Source organism: Pteronotus mesoamericanus, unplaced genomic scaffold (genome assembly GCF_021234165.1).
Source record: "Pteronotus mesoamericanus isolate MK-2021 breed Mesoamerican mustached bat unplaced genomic scaffold, CSHL_Meso_final contig_177, whole genome shotgun sequence".
Lineage (NCBI taxonomy): Eukaryota > Metazoa > Chordata > Mammalia > Chiroptera > Mormoopidae > Pteronotus > Pteronotus mesoamericanus.
This window is the reverse complement of record NW_026555073.1, coordinates 590,587-617,347: the sequence shown is the minus strand read 5'-3', so window position 1 is coordinate 617,347 and position 26,761 is coordinate 590,587. Positions and strand designations below refer to the sequence as shown.

At 37.6% G+C, this 26,761-nt stretch overlaps 1 protein-coding gene across 1 annotated transcript in view; it reads left to right on the top strand.

Annotated features, from left to right (window-relative positions):
* PCDH11X (protocadherin 11 X-linked) overlaps window positions 1-26,761 on the top strand; it is a 376,452-nt gene that overhangs the window by 252,187 nt on the left and 97,504 nt on the right. The window contains exon 6 of the mRNA XM_054566617.1: window positions 20,767-20,956. Within this exon, the coding sequence (XP_054422592.1) occupies window positions 20,767-20,956 (190 nt within the window). The remainder of the gene's footprint in view (window positions 1-20,766; window positions 20,957-26,761) is intronic.

The following is a 26,761-nucleotide window of genomic DNA, read 5'->3' as shown; positions in this document are numbered from 1 at the left end:
TGTTTGTGGCTCAGAGACAATCAGCTTCAGTGAAGGAAAAAACAAAATTCACTCTCTGTTCTGGTCATGCTATAACCTCCTCCTTTCCTTCCAGTTTGAAGACAAGAAATTATTTCCCCGACATTGGTTGCATGTAACCACCTTTATTCTATGTAAAATCATTTTTTTTCAGAGCCCAAGACATAAAAATAACTACTTTCAATTCCAGACGAGCACCAGCGTCCATAAATTTAGTCCTCTAGTGAGTCTCAAGCCAGCACAAGAGATTGCTTTTCTATTTGGTTCACTTGTAAGCAGCGCCTTATGTTTAAATCATACTTGCATCTATAATCAGGAATCTAAAAGTAACGTGTTCCAGGCTTTGAATTCCTGAAAGTTGTCTGAAAATAAGCGCAAATCAAAGCATTCGTAGGAAATCGAAAAGTATTCATGTCGAGTGGCTTTGCATGCATAGGCATGTTTGCCAATCCATTGTTCCACTAGAAGCAATGGAATGATAAATCTTAAAAGTGAAAATGAGCTCCTCTCTAATCTGCGAGTATTGGATCAATAGCAGTCCATCTGTTAATGGAGTAGGCCGACACTCTTGAGTTTTCCAAGCTGTGTGAAAATCACACTTAAAGTGAATAACAGAAAGCATCTATGAGGAACCTCCTGCAGAAAGTTTCTTTAAATGTACTTTCCTGGTTAGCCTGTAAAATTGCTCACATGAGCCCTGGCTGGTGGGGCTCAGTGGACTGAGCACCAGCCTGAGAACCAAAGGGTCGCCAGTTCCATTCCCAGTCAGGGCACATGCCTGGGCTGTGGGCCAGGTCCCCAGCAGGGGGCGCGCGAGAGGCAACCACACAGGGATGTTTCTCTCCCTCTCTTTCTCCCTCCCTTCCCCTCACTCTAAAAATAAATAAAATCTTTTTAAAAAATTGCTCAAAAGAGGTCATTTATTTCTAGCCAGTATCCTATAAAGATGTATGGATGTATGTGTACAGATCGACACTAAGTGTAAGCGTGTGTTTCTAAAACATTCATAACAGCTAATATCTGATCTTAGAATGACTACAGAAATTATCTTAGTGATTTCGTTTGCATTCATTATGTGACAGTCATAAGGGAACTGTCATTTAACTGTGTCACAATTATATTGTATAATGACGATTATATGAAAAAGAATTTAATTTATTATATGATTTCTCATATGCAGGGAAGGTCCATTTTGCAATGAAATTTGTCAGCAACAAGGTGCCATCACTGTCACAATCAGATTGAATGCTGAGAATTTTGCAAGATTTAGTAGTGCGATATTTATGAAAGCAAAGCTTAAGTACGCCATGATTCTGAAAATAAATATTTAAAAAACTTATTTTATATACAAGAAAAATATTTCCAAATCCTGTCCTTAATTGGTTTTTGATTGTTCACATAGTCTCAAACTTGGAAGTATCGAAGCCTAATTTCTGACAACATATGGGAGCTTTTCCATTGGAATTCAACAATGTATTTCTTTTAGAAATAATTATTTATTTTTCAATTACAGCTCACTTGCAATATTATATTAGTTTCTGGCTGTTGCAACATCGTGATTAGACTTTTCTATAACTTACTACGTTAATCCCCAGTAACTCCAGTTCCCGCCTGACCCCACACATTGTAATGACAGTATTACTGCCTATATCCCCCGGGCCGTCCTTGACCCCCACCCCCCGTGACCGCTCTGTCATGGCCCATCTGTGCTCCTCAGTCCCTTCCCCTTCTTCACCCCGCCCCCCAACCCCTCCTCCGATCTGATCTGGCAACCACCAGTCTGTTCTCTGGGGCTATGAGTCTGTTTCTGTTTCGTTTACTTACTCTGTTTTTTAATTAAATCCAGAATGCTGTTAATTTATAATTTTTAATTTATTTTAGTTTCAAGAACTGTAGTAATCACAGAAGAAATCTCAAACAACATAGAATTGGTTTATAGAACAAACTCATGGTCTGAAGAGTTATTTATTTTTTTTCTCACATTGTAGAAATTCAACAAGCTATTTCTATCATCAAAATCTGTCCTTGGAATAACTGTCCAGAATCTGCGGTTGTCTGTTACAGTATTATTATTAATTATTAATTATTCATCAACACTTGCTCTGCAACTCACCAAAATAAACTCATTTATTGTTTTCCAAAATAAGGAGCCAATTAGTCACCCCCGAGCATATATTCAAATAGTGTCAAAGGGTTAGTATCTGTATTTTTTCCTGATAAAATGAATGACTTCTGATGTATGAATAATATTTCAAAACATCCTAAAATATGTAATCTAAGGAGAAAATTCATAAAATTCCATCTTTAAAATAAAATGTTTTCTACTTCTTTTTTGAATATTTTGAGTATTTGATCGTCCTACTTTGTCCGTGTCCGTGGGTCCTTCTTTGACTAGTCCCTTCCGACCGGCCCCCTTCCCACTTTCAAGTTTTGGGTCTTTTTTTCTTTATTTAATCAAAGTAACAGATATTAATGGGATTCTTGGATGTATAGCAATGAATCTATCAACTCATGTGTCAGATTGAAGATTAAGTTCTTATACCTTCCATGACATTTCGAAGGAGACCGTTTTTGTTGTGGAAGAAAGAAAGAGGCAAACGGAAAGGTCATGGATTCTTATCAGTCATATTGTCCTGTAAAACAGAAATGACTGCTTAATGTCAGCGAACAGCCCCGATGGGGATTCATGGGTTATTTGTTGGAGGAAAGCATCTTTACCTCATTTTACACATCGAGACCTGTAATCCTTTCAACTCTGCAATTACAGAATATTCAGTCACTTACTAGGTGGATCCTCTGTGCAAGATAAGTTATTTCTACTTTCCAAGCCTCCTTAAATAAAAGGTATAAGTAAAATCTGAACAGATCCAAGAGCCAATGGCCTTATCTGTCTTCTGAGAAAGTCAGGCTTTGTATTTAAAAATTTACAAGTGACACATAAAATTGTATGTTTAAGTGAAATCACAGGCATATGTAGTAGACTCTAATCAACAGTTAACAAAACATGTTTATATGTCTTTAATACTTACACAACAATTATATATTCAAAAAATTCTGTTTGGCCTGTTAACTTGATGTTTAGCATTTCATTCTAGTTAAGATGCCTGTCTTAGTCCACTCTGATTGTGGTAGCCAGAGATATTTAGTTTTTTTAAGAGTAGATAATGCTTTAATTCATTGCTATGTCATATTTTTTAACATGCATCTTTCTACAAAAATGTTTTATGTCGCATCCACTAAGATATGAAAGTTTTCTAATCAGTTTTGTTCTAATTTTATGTTAATTAGGAATAAGAAGAGCTAGGTTTTATGAAATCACTTTCAACTTATTCACTTGAAGTATCTACTTATATATGTGCCTTCTGTGCTGAAATAACCTCTTTATCTTTAGATATACTAAAATTGTCTTTTACATTCTTAATGGTATATTGAATTACCTTGCTTTATAAAATAGGTACTTTAAGCCTTTGCGCATTTGTCCTAAACTCAGCCACAAACCATGTTACTGCTAGTGATACATGTCACATTAATCGATGGCCATATAAACAACTTATTCATATCAAAGTAACCCATTAAGTAATTTAAGATATTACAGAAAATTAGATGTTACTTTACATTCACATAGTTGGACTTAATGAAATGTTTGATATTAAACATGATATGAATAGTTAATAAAGATTATTTCCCCCTTCAAGATGCTTTTATAGTCTTCTGATATAACAAAATTTTGCCCGTCAGAAAGCAAAGAATAAAATAGTCTGAAAAAACTCAAGGGCACTTGAAATCTTAGTCTGACATCCAGGAGGCTTCTGGGTAGGAATGGGCTCATAAGGTTACGAGGTCTTTTCCATTGTTTGCAGCGGGGGTCAAACCTACATCCTCTTGCATGACCTCATAGACCCTTCTTTCTTACATTCTCATACAAGAAAAAACTTTACAATTTATGCTCATTATCTATACTGTAGTATGAACCTCATCGATTCCACAGAAACATTTGAATCTATAGTGGGTGTATAAGTCAGAGATTCTCTATATTTTTCTTATTTTCCTTCAAGTAGCATCATTTTAGGGCTCAATGCTATCCTTGAAGACAAACATTATTTTAGTTTATGGCCCTAGGGATTACATGAAACAGGAAGAGATTAGACACGTGAGCCGAAGAGAGAGGTTAAGAGGGAACAATGGCAGACGTCAGCCATTTCCGCCTCCGACCACGAGCCCCCTGATTGGCCTAATTCACAGTTTTCCGGCTCTGACACTTGGCTGTTAATTTGCATCCCGCTCTCCTCTGGCTCCCTGGCGCAAAGACGTTGCTTATGTAATGGGAGCAATCTCGTCACGTCACTCCTGCCAACCCCTGATGTGGAAGCTGTGGGGGACCAGGAACCAGTGATTCAGCCCCTGGCTTGTTCACAAAATCAAAAAGAAATGACAACAAAATGCAGAAATAAATATTAACTATTTTAAACCAAGAACGCTGCTAAGCTAGAAAACAGGACAAGTAAGGTTCTAATGCTGGTCTCTTTGACTCCACCACTGATCTGTAAAATGTTTTAACTCAGGGAAATCAAAATCGCCCAATTTGATAGTGATGAAGTATAAGACACTGACAATGAGCGCCATTGGCTTTTTGATAGTTGTTAAATTTTCTGCAGATTTACTCTCCTAAAATGAACCTCTTGTTTTACAAAGATCTCTAAGCATGTGATATATATATAGAGAGAGAGAGAGATATGGCTCTCTATATATGTATATATCAGAGTATAATTGAAATAGTGCATGTGGCTATAGCTGGAAGAGCCAAGGGACCTCTACACGGTAACTTTTTGCATAGACCTTTGTGAAATGGACCTTATTTTAAATTTTCATTATCTAATATTCCTTACATGATTCTCTGCTTTATTTTGTCCCTAGCGCTTGCCATTGTGTATTGTATACCTACATCGACATTGATACTGATTCCATATTCATCACTTGTCTCCCTCCACTAGACTAGTAACTCCTTCAGACCAAATATTTTTGTTTTCTTTTGTTCTATTCTTAACTGATGTACCCTTACTGAGTAAAACAGTTTAACACACAGTAAATGCTGAGTAAACGTTTGTTGACTACATATGAATGATTTTAATGGATTTTGGTTAATGAGTAAGTTAACTACATAAGGAAATTTAAAAATTGACTCAAAGTAAGTTGCATAATAATTGAACCACGCCCTATCCTGCCTGACATTTATAATTTCTGTGCTTATATGATGATTTTGTTAATGTCTATAAACATTTGCTACGTCTTTCCTTCAGTAAATATTGGGCTGAATATAAATTCCTGTAGATATCTCCAACTGGAGTATAAATGAAGCAGAGTAGCTTATCGGTATGTGTAAAAATTGCAGCCCTGTGACCATTCGTTCTGTTGTCGCATTTATTTTTGTGCTGTGGCATGTCAAAATATATTTATTCCACCCATACCATCCATTATTGTCGTCTTCTGTCATGAAGTATTTGGGCGCTGATAGACAACGAAAATTGGCATGTTTCTGTAAGTTTTCCATTTCACCGCTGGCAGCTTTTGAACTTAGATAGACTACTTTGCAATTCAAAGGGTAAGAGGGAACCTGTGAGTTGATTTCAAACTTCTGAGTACCCGCCCCCCCACCCGCCCTGCTTCAGTCCGATGTTCACTTAGTGTGATCACGGGGCCATTGTTCTTAGGCCCTAAAAGAGACAATAATCTCTAATCAGGTACATGTGTTTCAAGAAGTAAAATTACCTCCGCTTTCTACAGGACTCACTTCCCTTGAACCAGCCTTTCAACTGAATTCTACCCCTGCAAAGCTCTTTTGTGTTGGTTCACAAACAAATAATATCAAATTTCCTTGCCTTCAGAATACACCGCCAAAGTACAGCTGAGACTAGATTCAAGTAAAAGATGGCCTCATTTAACTTACCATGGAAGCTAATGGTATTCAATTTTAATTAAAAATATTTTGTTTCACCTCAATCTATGAAGTGCACTTGATAGTAAGTTTTCCTCCATTTCTCTACCTATCTTTAAAATTCAAGTTGAGTAATTTTCTAAGATTTATAACTATGCTATGCACAATTTCTTAAGTGCTATCGGTGTTACTTATAGTGTTACACTAATTATGTAACTTTGGCATTTGAACACCGCGTACCGGGCATGGCCCAGGTTTTGCAAGTCTGACCAAGCAAGAGTATCAACACTGCAAGTATCATGAGTCACAGTTGTATGAACTGAAATGCATTTTTCTTCAACTGCCATCATAACTGTGCGCTGTGATTCCCTCTTCATCTGGGCAACTGTGACCGAGTGGAGGTTCCTTCGCCCGGACTTCCTGACGCATTAACTGCTGGCTTAATTCCATGCCTAGATGTTGTGTGTGAAGCATCAGATAGATTACGAAGAACTGTGGAGTATGTATATGGAAACTTCCGTTATTTTCAAACAGTGGGAAAACCAGGGGGAGAAACTCAATCCAACTACATGGCTACCACTTCGACTGAGGAGAGGTATTTCCAATTATTCTACAATGGACGGAGTTGTTTTATTATCCTCAAGATTTTCTACTTTACACAATAAAAATCCTGATTTTGAAGATGCAGTATGGTATTTTCATACTCCATCTCTTGACCTTACACCTTAAAATCACTGGGGCTTGCGCCTACAGTTAACCTGTTCTTATAAATGCCGTGGAACATTGGAGAGAGATGATACAGTGACCCAAGCCTTTCCTTTGATGGACGAGAAAACTGAGGCTCTATGTCCAGGAACTGGAACCGGAACTGGAACTTTCTGTCCCATGAATTTTCCTAGAAACAAAGGATTTGGCGTCGCATATTTTCATCACTAAGACAAGTATTGTTGTTGAGATACATAGTCAAAGCGAAAACAAAATGTTTGATATTAGCTGAATTTATGATAAAGGCACCAAGGAAAACCATCAACAATTAGTAAGATAATGAGTAAGAAAAAATGGAACTCAGCTCGGAAGCTCTGAAAGCTTCGATAAAGGTGACATCAATCAGTAAAATAATTCCAGTGGCCATGTTATGTAAGTTCAATCAGAGCAATAGCAGAGATATTGAAAGACATAGTTCCTATTCATGCTCGTCTGTAATAAGAGTTCTGATTAGTAATTTTTATTGACTTCACGTTTTAAAAGGAACTGTTATTCTTGCAACCTTCATCTCCCTCGACATCTGATGAAATCTAGGCTGATACTTTCCAGAAAAAGAAACAGTTGTTGATGGAGAATCTCTTTTCTTTAAGGTAATACAAAAACAAAACGAACAAAAACTCTTGACTACATCTGAAGGCTACAAATAAAAGATACACGGTCAAGTCTTATAACCATATTTTATTAAAACGTGACGTTGTGAATGGCTTCCTCATTTGTTAACTGTAATTTAAATTATCCTCGTAAATTTCTGAAAAGCTTGCATTTTTTGCAAATATAGGATCTAATGTAGCGATTCCACGTTCATCTACTTAGGGTACGGGGGCGGGGGGAGGGTACACATTCATGTTGCGATGTTTTTTGAACACTTGCAACTGATCGCTGCCATTGGAATACCTGATCTACACAGTTTCGCAAATCTCCATATTATTATTGTGAATTCAGAAAACACTGTCGATGTTGCCTCGAATACACCCAAGCGTTGGTATTTCTATGGCTCCCTATTTCAGCTGGCCGAACAATTCGTACACAGAAAGCTTCCGTTGTCTCTTTGGATTAGATGACCAGGACTTCCGCTTGCATTCCATGGACGGAACCCTAGGCCCTAATATGGAGAGCACAGCAGGTGTGGCATTTTTCTCTGCTGCTTTGAGGCACTATGAATTCATTTATTTTATTCACAGACTGACCTTTCTTTGCCAGCAGAGAAACTAAAATTTATATTGCTGTATAAAAAGGATCCATTAGCAATGTTAAAAAGTTTCATGTCTCTAAAAATGTGGTGTGTAATTACCTAATACTGAATTATTTAAGGCAGAAAAAAATACCAAATATAACTCTAATGTACCTGACTATATGTCATATAAATTCCATTAAGTTAACTATTTATCCTAGGCTTACAATTATTAAGTGATTCACTCTTCAAAATATTCCCGTATACTTACAACATAATTTTGCATAGAATCACCTTATAATAATAAAATTAAAAATCCATATGCTTGCCTCCAATGCAGAAAACACATAAAGGCAGCTAGAATATAATGAGGTAATGACATTTGTTTATTGTAATACCATTTTGGTATTGTTTCCACAATCATGAAATAGCTTAAACTAAGTGTCTTTCAACCCTAATACGATAAATACAGCCCGAACCGGTAGGAATGTGGTACCGGGGATCTTACTAGACCATTTCTGTGATCTTTCGGGTAGGGCGTTGGGTCACGCCGTTCCCCCTAGTTACTTGCCTAAAGAGAATGTGGTCTATGGAGCAATCGCTGGCGCCAGAACAGAGACGATGAAAGGCAGCAGGAACTTCAGCTCCCGAGGTGAAAATGCACTGAGTACCTGGTGCCAAAAGGTGGGGACTTGGTGTGGAACAAAGGTTAAAAGGGTCACTGGAATCTCCATGGACAACAGCTAGATTTTTGCTGACTACATCATCGAAAGTATCATTTGTTAGATTTCCCTACAAGTAGAAAATGTAGGCCTTTGGTTAGAATTCCCGGTGCTTTGCTTCTTTCTAAAAATACCGTTGAGTATCAGGAAGAACAAAACAAACAAACAAACCAACCAACCATGTCGATGTCCTAATATTGCTTTTGCCATTAACTCTTACAGCTGAGGGTATAATCCTTTAACTCAGTTACTCAATTTGGAAAAAGAAAATAACCTAGTGTTTCTCTTACCCTATATTACCTCTATTCATCTCATTAGTTAATGAGATTACTTATGTACGCCTGCATTTATCTTGTTTTGTAGATTTTCAGTTTTCTGCCTGTTTTTAATACTTAAGAGAATTGAAGGTATGGAAAGAGAGCTTTCAGAGATGTATTTTATTTACTTATTTATTGCCACCTGCAGATAGCTTTGGTCACAGGCCAGGACTGTAGGGCTAAAGCAAGAGGTCTGGAGGGAAGGGGAGTGGACTAGTGGGAGAGTTCAGAAGGGACAAGAATTGGTCATGTCCTGTAAGGTGCAGAGGTCGAGGGGCCACAAGCTGTGTGAACAGAAAGTACAAGGAGAAGCGTGAGGCAAGGGCTGTGTGGATTCTATTTCTGTTTATGTCGGTTTGAAAATATGAGCGGTCGGTCGTAGTAGTACATCGGTGTGTAGTTGGCAAAACAAAACACAGAAGAGACGTGTGACTAGGCTGAAGGCAGATATTTGGTTAGAGGCGACCATTGACAGTCGGAAAGATTCTAGAACCTCTTAATGTATGTATTTATTCACATATCCAACAAGTACTTTTGAGCGCCACACACAAAATGGTGAGAAGGAAGGAATATCCATGTTACTGAAGACACAAAGGTATTGAAGGAGTAGAATCTGCATTTTAGATCCTAGATTTACATTTCAGGCTTTTCTAAAAAAATAAAAGATTTTATCATACTTCTGGTAAGTTATGTATCTGCCTCAGGTTGTTTGCTTCACTGAACTTGGTTCTTACATAAAAATGTGATTATCTGGATATTTCTTTGGCTCTCCATAATCACTCATGGTTGATTGGAACTTTATGAAATTCAGCGTTCCTCTCAGCTCCAAAGTCACCAAAGACACAATCTGGGGACCCAGAGACCTCAGAAAATCTTCTATCTAGTATGCTAACAAACAGAGATCAAAGTGTGATCTTGGGCAAACAGAATAAAATGTTACCCTGATTCCATGAGCCCCTCCTACTTTGTTTTAGCATCTAGAATCTGAGATCTGGAGGCTCTTACATCCACTTATTACAAATTCTGCTCCTAAGGGACCTGCTATTAGTCATATAAGCAGTTTACATTTCTGGCTGGAGAGGCCTAATAAAGAACTAACATTTATGGTTTCATCAATTTTCTCTAACCGGCAGTCCCTCAGCGTTTAATCTGATTCCTGTGAAAAGCTGTCGTTCAAGGCAGTAGCTAAAGTGTCCATTTTCCCTGGAGATTGATTGTCACACATTGTTCGGTGGTGGCACCCCATGCCAGGGGCAGGAATGGCTATTTTTCATCTTATCTCATTTGCGTTCTTTCATACGAGCTGCCCTTTGTTAGAAAACCTATACATTCACTTGATTAGTTTAGGAACAAAGGAAGATGAGCATACTTTTTTGTATGTGTGAATTACCTCCGTCTTTTGGGTTGTTCAGAAGGGACTGATTATTTGTAATCACCACTAATAAAGTCAAAATCGGTGTCTCATTATTTAAACTTATTGATCACCAGGAAAGAAAAAGCATTGTGAGAAAGAATCGCAATTAAAAGTCTATAGGGTACCACATTAGCTTAAAACATCTAAATAGATTTCTCACAATAACTAAGGATAAATGTATCCCTTGGTACATACACACAATGAACAGCTGGGATTGTTGTATTCAAGTTCTCACGCAGTAGAATGAAGGCGAACTTATTGAAGTTAAACCTTAGTTTTAAAGCAAAGTCCACGTCTCTATGATAAAATTGAGTGGATCAGAAACAAATGCTTGTAGCCGACAACAATATTCTGAATATTTAAGATAAACAAAGCCAGAAAATTAATTAAAATATGTATAATTTGATGGGTACACCAATGAGAAAGCTCTATCGTTGCATTTTGGACTGTGTGCATGGTAACTAGATCCTAGTGGAACAAGCAAACAAATGTGTTACCTAATAGCATCACACAAACAGAATGATCTATTATGAATAAAATACTATACATATTTTCTCATAGAGAGAATCATTTAACCTCTGTTAAATTTTTAAAATATGTTAATTAAAAAAATTTTTAGTGCGGGGAGAAAGCAGGGGAGAGAACCATCCTTGTGTGGCTGCCTCTCGCGCGCCCCCTGCTGGGGACCTGGCCCGCAACCCAGGCCTGCGCCCTGACTGGGAACTGAACCACTGACCCTTTGGTTCGTAGGCCAGTGCTCAACCCACTGAGCCACACCAGCCAGGGCTATTGTTTTATTTTTTACTACCATTTATCTCTCCTATCCCCACCTTGTTGTCTGTGTCCGTGAGTCCTTTTTCCACCCCATCACCCCCCCGCCCCCGCCACTAGCTGTCATCTGTTCTCCATCTATGAGTCTGTCCCCATTTACCTTGTTAGTTCAGGTTGTTCATTAGATTCCACGTGAGGAAATCGCATGGTACTTGTCTTTCTCTGACTGGCTTCTTTCACTGAGCGTAATACCCTTCAGGTCCTTGGGGATTATAGAGCAAATGTTGATGGGGACCGCCCCTTCTCTTGCTGACTCGTGAGCCTGAAGGTTTAGATACTTTGGGGTATACAAAGGAAAAAATCAGCTGGGTCTGTATCACGGCACAAATAAAGCCTCTGTGTATGAGGTGATCATAATTATGTTTTGGGACACTGATGAGATTTGAATTATTTTTATAATGCAAGAAATGATATTACATATCTGTTTCCTTTACAAATCACATGGATTCAGTACGGCTCCTAGAAAATGACACGTAACTCAGTGCATCCCTCTCTCTTAAGCTCATATGCAATCAATGAATCTTGAATCAGCCAGAAATTATGTGGGCCAGTGAGGAATTACTGACCATCAGCATCAGGATCTCTTTTCACAAAAATGTAGTGATACATGTTGTGGGGAAAAAACGGTTCTTAGAAGAGGCACTGTGCTGGGGGTTTTTTTTTGGTAAAAATAACAATTCTTGTTGATTTCCTTTGATAGTGGACAATAATCCAACCCTCACTGTTTTGAACAGCATGTTTGATAATGAACTGATCTACTACAGTACAAAGAGCGAGTTCTCCAATAGATTCTGCCCTTGTACATTAAATATCGCTTGGTTTAGTAGCTCTTACTACTCTATTAAAGATGTGAGAAAAAGGACTTCGCTTTAATTACTTATTTGTAACAAACAAAATAACTCAAATGTACTGTTATTTTTTAAAATTCGGATCTTAAATGACTTCTTTTGGTTGTTACCTTTAAATTCATTTGGATTTTTTGTGTTGTTGTGTGGCTTCTTCTCATGAATTTCTCCAACTAATGGATTCCATTGTTTTATAAAAGAGAAAAACATACGTCCCTTTAAAACACTGTACCAAATGATTAAGATCCTAGCCCTTTTCCATACCAATTGTCATCTGCTTTCCAAAGGGCACTGTTTATGATAGAGCTCGAATAAATTAAACAGTTGATAAAATATTAGTTTTAAATACTAAAACCAGGTATGCTTTCAATGTTAAAGTTTAGGTCCTGAAACTCATATAAGTATTTCTCAATACATTATTTTGCATTTAGACTTAATTCCCAGTATGCTTCCAATTCACTGTTTCTTGTAATTATTGCAGCTCACTTTTTTAGAATGCTATATATACGCATTCATTAGTAGTATATTGGAATGAACTTATCATAATACTTAACTTTGATACAGGATTTAATTGTCTTTTAAATGGAGATTGAGAACACAAAAGATCCTGAGAACACAGCAAATGTCTCGTAAATGCGGCGAGACTCAGGGGACTTCTATTCCATTTATGTGATAGTTGAAAAATAACTTCAATTTATATTTAAATTTCCTGTATGTATTTTCACATGCAACCCTTTCCTATTTCCCTATGTATATAATTCATTGTTGTCCCTATTCTCTCTCTCTAGCCGTCACGATTTTTACAAAAATCACTTTTGGCAATGTCATGTGATAGCGAGAGAGCAGTGGTAATTTAGAACAACCAGATGACATTATTTTAAGCCAATTATATGACCATTTCATAATTTATTAGACCATCCTATCTGTAGGGATTTTTAAAATAGTGTATGTTTTAGATAAAAACAAATAATTACCTACTAATGGCAGCTATGAACCATTGATAATTAAAAGAAATATGTGGACCTAAAATATTTCTTGGTTTTGATTCTGGAGTTTTGATATCCTAGGAATGTTATGGATATTTAAGGCAATTTTATTTCAAAATATGATAATCTTCTTAAAGAATACATATAAGAATATTCACATAGTATTGATCAAAGAATTCTTAGAGGATAGATTTTCACTACTTTCTATTATGCTGCAAGATAGCCTAGAATATCTTTATAAGACATATAAACTTTTCATCTAGAATAACTTGCTTAGAGCATTTGCCTTATTTGTATGACTGCATGCATACAAAACAGTGAATTTACCATTAACTTTCAATAAATACTACACATCTCCATGCTTATTATTTGAGTAAATTATTTCAGTGATAAATATCTAACCCTTCTGGTATTGCTAATATAACTTTGACTTATCTACTGTCTTTTCATTTTCAAAGATTAATAACGTGTTTTGATTCTTTTGATTTCTTTCTACTTTAGATTTTAAATCATGAGATTGTGTGTGTGTGTTTTCAAATTGTTTTTTCCCCTTTTGTGGGAAGAAGTTGCCACTTGCATTTGTTTACAAGAAATAAATTTTACATGCTATTGGCTGTATCAAGATAATACTTTATCCCATTAATCGATGTAAGAAACTACTCTTAAAATGGCATGGAGCATTATTCGTATCATGCTTTCCATTTCTTGTTAATATAACAAAGACACATTGGCTATATATGCAGTTTTCAGTTCTTGTCTCCATGTTATAAAACCATAGCAATGGATTCTATATATGATTGAGATCATACGGTATTTGTCATTCACTGCCTGGCTTGTTTCACTGAGCACAATGCTCTCCAGCTCCATCCATGCTGTCGCGAAGGGTGGGAGCTCCTTCTTCCCTTCTGCCGCGTAGTATTCCATTGCGTGAATGTACCACAGGCTTTTGATCCACTCATTCACTGATGGGCACTTGGGCTGTTTTCAAACCTGGGCTATTGTGTGCTATGAACACAAGGGGAAGCAGATACAATTATATGAACATCTGATTCTTCTACCTTGTATTGGGCCATATTCGGTTTTCTGATTTATATCATACATTTTTTAATGGGGTAGAAAAGACTTCTAAGTATTCAATAACTATTTTGACCCATCTACTTAATGAATATTCATTTATTGTGGAATTTTTTAAATTTTGATAATCCCATCCAAGTGCCAGGCATTGTCACCCATATTTTCAGTTAGCTGACAATAAGTGTTCATATAATGATATAATTTTAAATGATTTATCATCAATAAACACTGAATATCTGTGGCACTCAAAATTCGGTGAATGTCAGAATTATGCCGAGTTCTAGGCCCTGACATCTGAGATTCTCATTCACCACCTCTACTGCCACTATCTCTAGTTTAAAATACGCCAACTTCATGTGTGGAGAGGGAAAATAATTTTGCTGTTGCTCTTTGTCTACTCACGGGCATTCTATTAGAACCCCGAGTCTCAAAAAAAGTAAGAGTTCAAAGAAAACATTGGCCTTTTAATCTCATATTAATTTTCAGTAAGTGACACGTTTTACACCGGCAGCAGTTGGTTTGGATGTGCTGATCAGCTCCAGGCAGAGAAGAGGAAGTTAAACATGGTCCACGTGGCCAGAAAGGGTCTAGAGCAACCTCCAGTCTCTTTCCTGTGTTCGGTACAACACACCAAAGAAATTCCTAGCACGCTAGTTGATGTGCACACTCTTCAATTTTATGAAGAAAATATTCTAGTCATTATTATTTTTAAACTGGTATTTGATCACCATCGCGTACTTTTTTCTGTTTTAGTGCTCTATCCCTTTTTGATTATTTAAAATTAAATTCATTGAGGTAACCTTGATTAAACTCCATGTACAGGTTTCCAGTGAGCGTGTTTCCGCCCAAAGTCCAGTCTCCTTCCGTCACCATATATATAGCCCGTTACTTCCGCCACCCCTTCCCTCTAGTGACCACCACCGCTGCATCATGTACTTTTGGTCGTGATTTCTGTGAACATTAAACAAGAGCAGGTTTTGTTCCCAGTGTTTATGCAAACGCCAAACTTCCTCTCTCTCACCGCGCATTGCATAATGATTCCAACCTATATATTTCAAGTCAGAAACCATCTGTTGCTTGAGTGGCATTTGGTTTGTTTAAAATGTATCAATTAAACAGACATGTTGTGTAACTATGGCAATGGAAAAAATATTTTGCAAATATAAAGAAGTGATATTTGAGAGAGAGTGCCAAGACAAAACTTGTGGCTCATCATGGAACAAATTTAAAAAAAAATGTACAATTAGAAAATGTTGACTATTGACTGATGTTATAAAAATAAAATGATTTTGCATGATTTGTGGTCAAGAAATCCATCGCCTCTCGAACTCATATTATCACCAGCAATAAAACATTAAATACAGAAGATATGACTTTGTTAATTACATAAATAATTACACGGGCAAAAGGAAAAAGGGTTAGTACGATGGTAAAGGTCTGAATCACATGGAATTGAATTATTAGTTCATCGGGCTTAATTATCTTCAGACCCAGAAAGCCTGTCATCCAAAAGAAGAATCACACTTTTCTGTACAGCTACAGATCGGGGGATAGTTGCTAGAAATTTCTCCTTCTGCCGACGTTTTCATTTCTAGCAGCTACCAAGGCTTCTAACACACTTTAAGCTGAAGAAATAGGTAACTGAAGTTGTTAAAGCCGAGTAAGGTAGACAGCATTCCAAGCATGAGCTTAGTGGTAAATATTTTCACAGTTTGCGTGCCTTTGATTTCGGCCTCACTTCCTGGTCTGACTGCTGTTCGAATAGGTACGTGCTTCTGGATACTGAAGGTCCTATGGGAATTCATAAATTTTAATGTAAGTCCCTAAACCTAGATATGGCTAACACCAAAAACAAGTAGATATTTCTTCTGTTTCTTTCTTTGAATTAATACTTGGATTTCATCTTCAAGACCATTACAACGGTCTGCTTTTAGATTAATACCTGATTTTAATATTCGTTAATGCCGTTTTTGGACACATGCCAGTTTCAAAGCATGTTGATTTTCAGTTTTATCCTTTCTTAATACTCACCCGAGGAAATATTTTTCATTGCTTTTAGAGAGGAGGGGAGGAAGGAAGGGAGACAGGAAAACATCCATGCAGGAGAAAAGAATCAATGGGGTACCTCACATCTGGGTCAGACCGGGGACCAAACCTGCAACGCAGGCACTTGCCCTGACTGGGAATCGAACCTATGATCCTTTGGTGATGGGGCAGGGCTTATCCTATTTTAATTGTTAGTTATGCAACTGCACTTTCTCGAACATTTATAATAACTCTATTTCATTTAAAGTTCACAAAACTCTGGCAATTGCCAATTTCACAAGTTACAAGCAACAATGTTCTAGAAAGAAGCAGCTTTATCTTCCTTATCTACATTTTGATGGATCTGAAATAAATCATGACTCAGGGAAAGGTGTCCTCATATAATGCTCCATAGTCTTCTATCATTAAATAAGTGTTCCAGACTCGTTTGCCTAAAATTAATTAAATAAAATAAATTTTAAAAATCACCAAGTGCCATAAAAGATTTAAGAGTAAAGTAGTCAGAGCTAAGGGAGGATATGATTCTGGGATAGCTGAGCATCATGAAGCTTTCAGCACATGCTCCTAGTATGTTAATGGTATTTTTAAAAAGCCTTAAAGGGTAAAAACCTCAGGAACCCAATGCAAAAGGGAAAATGAGAAATGAGACCATTCAAATTTTATGAGATGAAACAGTGAAAAAAAATTAGGTGAACTGATCTATCTTGCAAGATGCCTTCAATTGGAAAAGTAGGACGTTCAAATAGCAAAGACCCTAATAACGGGTCCGGCAGAAGTAAGGCTTGAGTGTGGTTGGTAGGGTAACAGCATGGGTATAATCATTTAGTTTTAACTTAAACATTTCCCCTAAAATGACCTACGGTGTGCTTGAGTATGATACTGTTACGTTACAGAATGACATGCTGATGATTTTGTAATAAAAGGCTTTGTAATAAAGGGGGGGGGGGGGCGTTACTTGTGCCGGACTCTGTATAATATGTCACCTGGGAGATTTTACGAGCTACATGCGACATGTACGTGCTGGCCACAAAATGCAAGTGGAAATCTCAAATTGAGTTTCTTTACTTTTTACTTTACATTTTACTTTAGGATATATTGAATGATTATAAATTCTTTGGATAAGAGACAGTACCCTTGGGAAAATGCAGGCTACCTCTCATATCCAAACTGTTATTGGTTTGATATGAAGAATGTTTTCTATGAATCAGAGACAACCCCGCACTCAAACGGTCATCCTTAAGGAGTAGTCGCCCTTCTCGTGATATTCGTTCCTAATGAGACTTCCTTGCACCGGCAGAAGTCTACGCCAGGCTGGGTCCGGGTGTATTTGAACTGGACTTGGGCGGGGGGAGGCGCAAGGCTGTGGGATGGCTTTGAAACCTTGGACAGGTAGTTCTCACGAGCCCTCCGCAACACGAGACTCAAGCATCCGGTAATGAGAGTCCCAGTCTGGACTGTCTGCACCCAACCTCTCAGCTGGCAGGCTGACCTTTCTGAGGTGTCACTTACATCATGTTATGCAAATACGACGACATTCACCTGATGTTTAGCAGGGAATTATGCGTTCTTGAGGTATAATGGACACAAGAACCGGGGGACTTTGATAGTTTGCTTGCAAATGAGCCATCTAGGTGACAGCGATATTATTTTTATGCATTCGTACATTCTGGAATTTCGATTGATGAGAGCTAAAAACAAGGCGTGCAGATTAAAGGGAGAGACACCTTGTGAATTTTTCTCCTACTGGCAGAAAAATAACTAGCCATTCAGTGAGACATTTATTCTTGAATGATCCAGGATTTATATCCATCCTATAAAGTCACTATTACGGTCAATAGGTTGTTTAATTGCATGAAGGGCAGGCAGACACATTATGCACCTGAAGAAAGGAAATTATTTATCCTTGTCTTTCACAGACTTAAGGAATGATTTTTGTGAAATGGTTAGTGTAAATATATTGCATAAGAGAAATGCTTGTGAATTTTGAATGTCTTCATATGATGAATCTAATTAATCAGACAGAAAAGATGTATGCAACAACAAATGAAGAGCAGATGAGTTAAACCAGTTTTCTAAAATTTACTGCAAAGCGTTCATCAACTGTTAGGTTCACATAATTATTTTATGTTCACATTGATCTGGAAGTGTCATGAATTGAAAAAGCAAGCTTAAGTCAGAATTATTGGAGTAACCGTAGGAAAAATGGTTAATTGTTCTTTTCTTATCCAAGGTTAATTTTTCAGAAGCCTTTTAAAACAATTCCTAAAAACTGAAATTCTAGTAATTTGACTGAAGGAAATCTTCTATGGGGTTTTATAAGCCAATGGACAGCCTAGTTACTCACAGCCTCTTGTGAATCCACTGATAAAAGAAATAGAATATCTATATAACGCTATTTGAATGCTTTCTATGGATTCAGGCATCAACTGTAAACTCTGAAACTGTGAGAACAATATCAAATCTCCAATGCCGTTGAATTTTATACAATTTTCAAATGATACAAGGTCACCAATGTCCAAACAACATACTTTGATCTCCGCCTGGGGCATTCTGATGTTGGTTAAAGCTAATATAACAAGATCGGCTATTACTATGGCTGCCGGTGAAACCTCCAACGGGCATCTGTGGTAACATCGCATGTAAGGGCGGAAGTTCAGGAAGGGCCTTTATGTACATTTAGGAAGGGACAAAAAGGGCTTTTGTTCATTCAAGGGAGTCCTTACAAACCCTTGGATTCTCTCTTGTTTACCCTGAAGGTGATCCAATGTATGAGGGTCCAGGCTGTTGAGGACGAGTACACGGATTAATCCAAGCGCATCCCTTTGCAAGGGCTTTTAGTTAAGTTACGTCTTCATATAGGTGTCCTAGGATGGGATATATTTTTTCTTTCTTTTTTTAAAAAAGAGTTTATTTATTTATGTATGTATTTATTTATGTATTTATGTATGTATGTATGTATTTATTTATTTTTAGAGAGAGGAAGGGAGGGCTAAAGACGGGGAGAGAAACATCCGTGCGAGGTTGCCTCTCGCGCGCCCCCTGCTGGGGACCTGGCCCGCCACCCAGGCCTGCGCCCTGCCTGGGAATCCAGCCTGCGACCCTTTCGTTCACAGGTTGGTGCTCAGTCCACTGAGCCACAGAGGCAGGGTACATTTTTTTCTTTTCACTTAAATTGCCTTCTTCTTTTGTGCCTAGATAAGAAAGTAAAGACACACATAACTGCACCTTCTCTTCATTGACAATTTATACTGTGTGTATTAAACTTCAGCAGCACATAGTAGATTCTGGACTAGTTCATTTCGTCGGCAGCAATTGTCTTCTTATTTCTAGATTCTTTTATCTAGGTCTAATGCTTTAAACAATGTATATGGTAAAAATACATTCACATGCACACACACGCTAGATGCATAATATGCATACCATGTAACGTGTGTAGCATGTTAATATATATGGACTTGAAATACATTACTTGTGTCTTAGAGAAAAGATCGCTTAACAGTTATGGATTTTCATGTAAGGAATTATAAATTAATTTCATGATACCCTGTATTTTTTTAAATACAATGACTTTTAATCTGTGTTACATACAATAGTTCGTTATACTAAATGTCTATAAAATAGTGTTTTCGAGATTTTAAAATGCTTTTCTCCAGATCTTGTATCACATGCTGCCAGCAGTAAGGTATTTCTGTTGATCTGCTGTTGCATAGCCAACTACCCCTAGACTTTGGAGCGTAAAACAAAAACCAAAGTGCACGTTCCGTTTTTAGGTCAGGAATCGGGATAGTCATGACTGGTGGCCGAAGCGGCTTCCATGTGTGGAGAAATAAGGAATCAAATAAGGCTCAGTAATGTCCGGAATGGGCAGTTCACCCACGTGTCCAGTCGGTTTTTCCAGAGCGAGTATTCCCAGCGGGAAATACTGCTACGAGGCGAGGGCGCATTTGTAGCCTGGCGGAGTTCTCACCCTTGCTGGGTGTCCTGAAAACCTCTCGTTTTGGACAGAAAATGTTTCATCTTTCTATTTGGCGAGTGTCTATTTTGTATATTCTGCTGCAATTACGAGTGAAGATGAGATGTATAGTTTGGTATGATAATTACCATCAAGCGCTATCCATGCCACGTAACTATTCTTATTCCTTAGAGGATAGAATCGATTTAAATAAATTTAGATTCAAAATATTGCCCCTAAGATTCTTTGAAAAGATGATTTGTACTTTAAATTTTCTAAGCCTGCATGATTGAATAAATTTCTTATTATTTACTCTTTCAGCCCACCTGAATATTACAGACAGAGCAATAAAAGTTTGTTATATGTATGCATGCTTATTATTCAAGAAATGAATTCTTGTCAAATAGTAGCTTAATAAATCCATGTTGAAATGGTGATCGGAATTTCCAATGCGCTTGAATGTCTATAAGCCTGACAGCTTCTTAACACGTCGACTTTATTCTGCATCTGGATGCGTCTTGTTTCAAACCGTAAGCTGAAGCAGGTTCACAAAAGCCTGAAATTGTCCCCAAGTCAAGATAATGTTGATGCGACCTCACTAAATAGTGGAAATAATGTCTTTTCGAAATTGGCTGCATTAAACAAGTGTTCAGATCGGAGCTGAAACGCTGTAATTTTCTTGTTCCCTTTCAGTCCCAGCGGCGCGTCACCTTCCACCTGCCAGAAGGCTCCCAGGAAAGCAGCAGCGACGGTGGCCTGGGAGAGCAGGAGCCAGCCGGCGGGGCCCGGGCCCTGCCCCTGGACTACCCGCAGGAGGAGGACTTCGACCGCGTGGCGCCCCCCAACCGCACGGAGGGCGACGGCAACTCGGACCCCGAATCCAGTAAGTGAGGCCTCGCTTGGCCTGCAGGGTAGCAGTTTGTCACAACTGCTGTCACGGTATCATTGGCCTTTTAAAGCTACAGACACAAAATTAGTTGGAAGGCCCTTCTGCATCCGTTTCCCGTATTTGAAATGTAGGATCACATCTACTTTGCATAAAATTTACTATGAAATTTCACATGGTCATTTGGTTTAGGCATAGGTAGGATTTTCTATGGCTATCTGCAGAAACATGTGTTTATTTGTACATAACCGGCCTGTTTATTTTATTTTATTCATTCGTGTACATGTGAATTCTTTTTATAATTCACGGACATTTTTTTTTTACATTTACTTTTCTTCTCATGGATAACAACTATAGAAAATTAATTTTTTTAAGAAAATAAGATATCCTGTCTTCAATGCTGAGCAGCTGGTTGAGGTTTTCAATAATGTACCAAAACCACGTCTTGGGCCATGTTACCATTTAGAAAGGTATTCAAATTTGGTCTCCAGGCCGAGGGCATAAAAGGCTATATTTTACAAAATTCAAAGATGTTGAATTCTTTAAAAAGGTCATGAGACTGATACTAAATAGAGAATTCGTTAAACTTATTATCTTGAACATGGACTGTACGTCCTCACTTCCTCGTAATTTTAGGAAATACAAAATTTCATAAGGTTATACAGAGCTCAAAAGATTCTTGAGTTCCAAGAACTATAATTTTTCTCCAGCTATATTTTCTACTCATATAAGAGTATGCATTATATGTGATACAGAGGATGCATAGGCATAAACAAATACGCAAAACATAGAAAGTAAATTACTATTTAAAAGTGGTTTTTGAGAATAAAAGGGCTTCCCCATCATTGTATTTTCAGCCTCTGTTTTTGAAACTCCAGAAAATAAGGGAAATCAACTGTCTGAACACCAACATGTAACTAAATCTAAGTTTCTAAGATTAAACACACAGAACCAATGATGCCATAACATCAACTTCTTTCTCTCTATAAAAGTAGACATTGGATATTAAAGGTGTTTCAATATAAACATTTTAGAGATGTCTGAGTCCCCAAATTCAGAAAGCCCTAAACATCTGCTCTCCCTATATTCTAATAAATATATTAGAATTATTTATCAACATTCGTTCCGTGGAAGAGAAATTCTATAACATGCAACACCAGTCTACCTTTCATTTGCTACGTACTTCTGTACAGAGTATATAATGACTTCTGGTTAGGAATAAAAATGTGTAACTGTATCCGCCAGTACAATAAACTCAGAATCAACCTCTAAGAAGAATATGGTCCTATGTAACAAATATGCATTAAGCAAGGTGTCCTTGCTCTTTTTTACTCATAAATTATGTTAATTATACACCTATCATTAACTGCTTAATAGATAATATCAATAATTTGGAGACAGGAGGTGGGTAGAAAATGCGAGGGGATTAGGAAGCACAAATAGGCAGTCACTTCACAGAACAGCCGTGGGCATGTGAAGTACAGCACAGGGCTCGGAGCAGCCAAAGGACTGATACGATGGCCCAAGGGCATGAACAAGGGGGGGGGGGGCTTGCCTGACCGAGGGGGGCCTGGGGGGAGGGGCGAAAGAGGGAAAGAGGGTTATACCTGTAATAGTATAACCAGTAAACTATAATTTTAAAAAGAAAGCGTGTCTCAGTCACATAAACAGTGATAATATAGAGATGAAATGCCCATCATTTCTTTAAACTAGATAAAACTGATTCCTTCACAAACGCCATGTGTTACTTAGCTCTTTTGTTAGAGGCTTGCATAGGAATAATTAAAGAATAAATTCAGAGTAAACATCCACGGTGTGAATCTAACCCCGAACTAAACTTTCAAAATGAATGAGACTAAGATGGAATATTATTGATAGTGAAAGGGGCAGGGTAGGTATGTGTTAGATATAAGGAAACATTTGAAATTCAATACAGGTTCATCCATTCCAATTATGTATAATAGATTCTATGTAACAATAAGTAGTTGTTTTCATAATATTCAGATGAAGTACAGGATCTGATTTTATTTAGAGTTAAGAGTGCAAGTGTTAGCAACTATGTATGAGCTAATACGCTTTCTATAAGCTGTATTTTTAATGTACTTCTCTCCTGTGTTCCCATTGACACTATTATTTTGCTCATTAAATATTCGGTTTGTAAGTATAGCATGAAGCGGTGGCAAAATCTAAGTTAACAAAGAGTTTTATTAGTTAGGCTTTATTCTAAAATTATGATGGCTGTAGGCAATACTAATATATTTTTGCTCCTTGCTATTTTAATAAGCTTAGGCAAAGGGTAGAGATAAATGTCCATTTGTGTGTATGTCTCACAATATAAAAGGGTCAACGTTTTAAGTCTATTTCTACTATGAGTAGTATTGACTATCTATTCTCTCGCTGGACCTGAAACGTCCCTGTAAGCCATGTTCCAGAAAATTTTTGGTTAGGTGTTCCATTTGGGACAATAAAGGGCTTTATTATTACAAGTGCAAGAAGCACAACGTTTCCCTTTAAAGAAGTTGTATTATCTAGTGAGATTTTTACATAGTACATGCATGTGTTTTGTTTTGATCAAAAAAAATTAGTTGATGCAAAATTTGCCATAGCAAAATAATCTCTTTAGGCTATTGCAGATGGTATTAACCCCGAGGCTCTGACATAGTTGATAGTAATGGCATTTGTGAAATGGGGCAGACGCCAGTAAACTGTCCGGTGTCAGTCCACAAATAAGAAGGTAAACTGTCAGAGGAAATTAACTTATGCAGATTCCATCACAGACTTTGAAATGCATCTCATCTTGCTCAAAGCAGTACATGGCTCTGAAAATTCCTTGTAACTTCACAAAAACAGATAGAAATACAACTTTTGTGAATAATATTTTGCCCAAAATCGACTGCGGGGGTTTATTAATACTACTTTAACACATAGTTCCCAGGTTGATAAAAATTTGCTGATTAGATGAAGAAATAAAATTCTGCTATCCATTCCTCAAGTCTTTTGCCAAGAATATTATTTTCCTTTTTTAAGGTAAAGAAACAAGCAAATGCAATCCAATTATTTCTCTTTTAGGAGGAAAGTTTAATAAAACACCGTGTCTCATCCCGTTTCACAATTGCAATCTTCTGGCTTTAGCCTTTGCAATGACAGCCACTTCATGCCATTCTATGAGATTTTGTCTTTTTGGGAGAGTGTTCCCAATGGACTCTGCTCTTCACAGCTGGCTGTTTTGTTAGGAACCCACAGAAGTCCAATCCATCAACAGCATTACAGGTTGCTGCTGGGCTACGGTGGATACTCTAACAGGTCGAGCCTTTCTATTGTGAAAGGACCCAAGGCTCTCATAGAAAAGGGAGTGACTGCGACTATACAAGAGATAGTATTGATTGAGGTATTTGGGGGCAGTGTGATCCTCTTGGGAATACTCTAAACACGCTCAACTACACATGGCTCCTGTTCATATCTTCTTGGTTATAAGTAGCATTAGGTAAAATGTGATATATGAAGAGTTAAAATGTTTTCTAACTTTCTTCTGTAAAACATTGCTCTGATAGAGTAATTCAGACTAAGTTCTGAGACACATGAAAACATTAGCAAAGGTTAAACCATGTTGAACCTCAGAGATTTCTGAATAATTCAGTAGCAGAACCGCTGGGTTCCGTTGCTCTGGGTTCTATTGCCCGCCGCCGGTAAGAACCGTGACTCCCGACGCCTAAGTCCTGCCCCGCCCGCCTCCAGACGCCTCCCAGCCCGGGTTAGCGCCGCGCCCGCCTCCCTGCTCCGCGCAGGCGCCGCACGTCCCGGCCCTGGCCCTCGGGCCCCCTCGTCAGAAGCGCCCGGGAACTCTCAGTGGCCTTGCTCGGCCTCCCCCGTCCCCCGACCCACAGCTGGGGGGGCTTTGGGGCTTTTTGCGGGGGACCTCTAGCTCAGCACCCCATTACAGCTCATACATAAGTAGTCAGATGTGTGTGTGTGGGGGGGGGCGTTTCTCTAAGAAGATGCATTGTTAGTATCTCACTATGAATCAGTTGGAGAGAAAAGGATACCATCTAAATTTCTAAAAATCTACTGGTATATCATAATTGGAATCATCATAGATAACTTCCATGTTTCTTTGGAAGGGAAATAGTGAAACAGAATGTTTCTAAAGAGATTCAAGCCAGTCTTCAGTTTATCAGCTGTAAATCAATCATTTTCAGAGAGAACTCTCCCAAGTGAAGTGGGGAGAGGACCTAGTGTCATCAGTGTTACATCATCTGCATTTTTTAAAACCTATCACCGGGCATGGCCATTGCACACATGAGGTTACTCTGTTACAGTTGGTTTAGTGTCTAAACTCTGAGCTTCCAGTAACAATAATTATGCATAAAATTTCATCAACTTTTTAAAAATGTTATTGCTTTTCTTTTACATTACAAATTTCTGGGATGCAAAAGAAAAAATAGAGTTCCCGGAGCAGTTAGGACTAAAGAAGTTCTACATTTAAAATAAGAAGAAATACATTTTATCATTATTTTAAAAATGATCAACTTCTCTGCTAGACTGTATCTCAAGGTAACCTCTCATTGACATTCATTTTTGGTTTCACTAGATCAGGTTTGCTTACCACTCTAATTCGGTACTCATTAATTCACAAAAAGGAAGTAATTAATCTTTCCCTGGCAACACACTTTGATTGATCCGCTACCAGTAATCTAATTACATGTTATAAAAAGTGGATAGACCAATTTGATAGACTAGAGCATGAGAGAAATGCCAAATTTTGCCTTGATCTCCCGAGACTCTTGGCAAAGAGTTAAATAATATATATGTATTATCTATATATAGTGTTAAACATCTAATTCTGAATGGAGACAATTGGGAAAATTAAAAATGAAACTATGAAGCTTTAAAAGAATCGGCTAATAATGGATCATTAAAATCCCACCCTTCATAATTAAGAACATTAGGGGTCAGTTATCTGAAAGCAAAATAAAACTGTTCACATATATTTCCAGGCAAACTGTGATCAGTGTATACTGTGTAAATCATTCATCTGAACAAAAATATTATTGAGTTTGTTAAAAACTTATAATCATGAAGGTGGAGGGCATGAAATCATTGAATGAGTAATTTGAATCAGCTCAGGGAACCGGAAGTCATGTATTTTGAAAGACAAGTTGTCCACGACTGTCTATGACTACCAGCTGCTTTTAATCCTTGGTGCGTTATATAAAGAAAAATGTGTGTATATGTAGATTTCAAAGACTGGTTCCACCCAAGAGTTCAGCTGTCGGCCATTGCTTGGGGAAGAGTAAGGATAGTAGTTTGTTTATTAAATGAGCTCTAAATGATCTGTGATATGTATTAATTTTGCCACTTAAACTGACATGCTTTGGCAAAGTTAGTTTTGCTCTATTCAACCTTATGACAGTTTAAAAAATACATCATAATAGGAAAATGGGTAAGACAAATCTTACTGTACCATCCTATCGTATCCAACTTTCCAATGCAGGAAGTGCAATCACAACACAGATCAATTGAAAAATGACTTATAATTTGCAGTGTCTAGGCTTTGTGAAGGCACTGAAGGATATATACTAGAGATAATTTTTAAAAGTCACCAAGTCGTTGATCAAAATGAAAAGTTTATCTCTAAAGTTGGAGACTTGACGGTATGTTTCATATCTTAAATCTAATATGGATTCGATAGAGCTTTATCACTCAAAAGCAGGCCACTCTAAGCAAAGCAGTCTTTTATCTCATCTTTTCTGCTTGAAAATGACAAGCACCAGGAGGTTGGCCCAAGCTGGCGACTGAAACTCA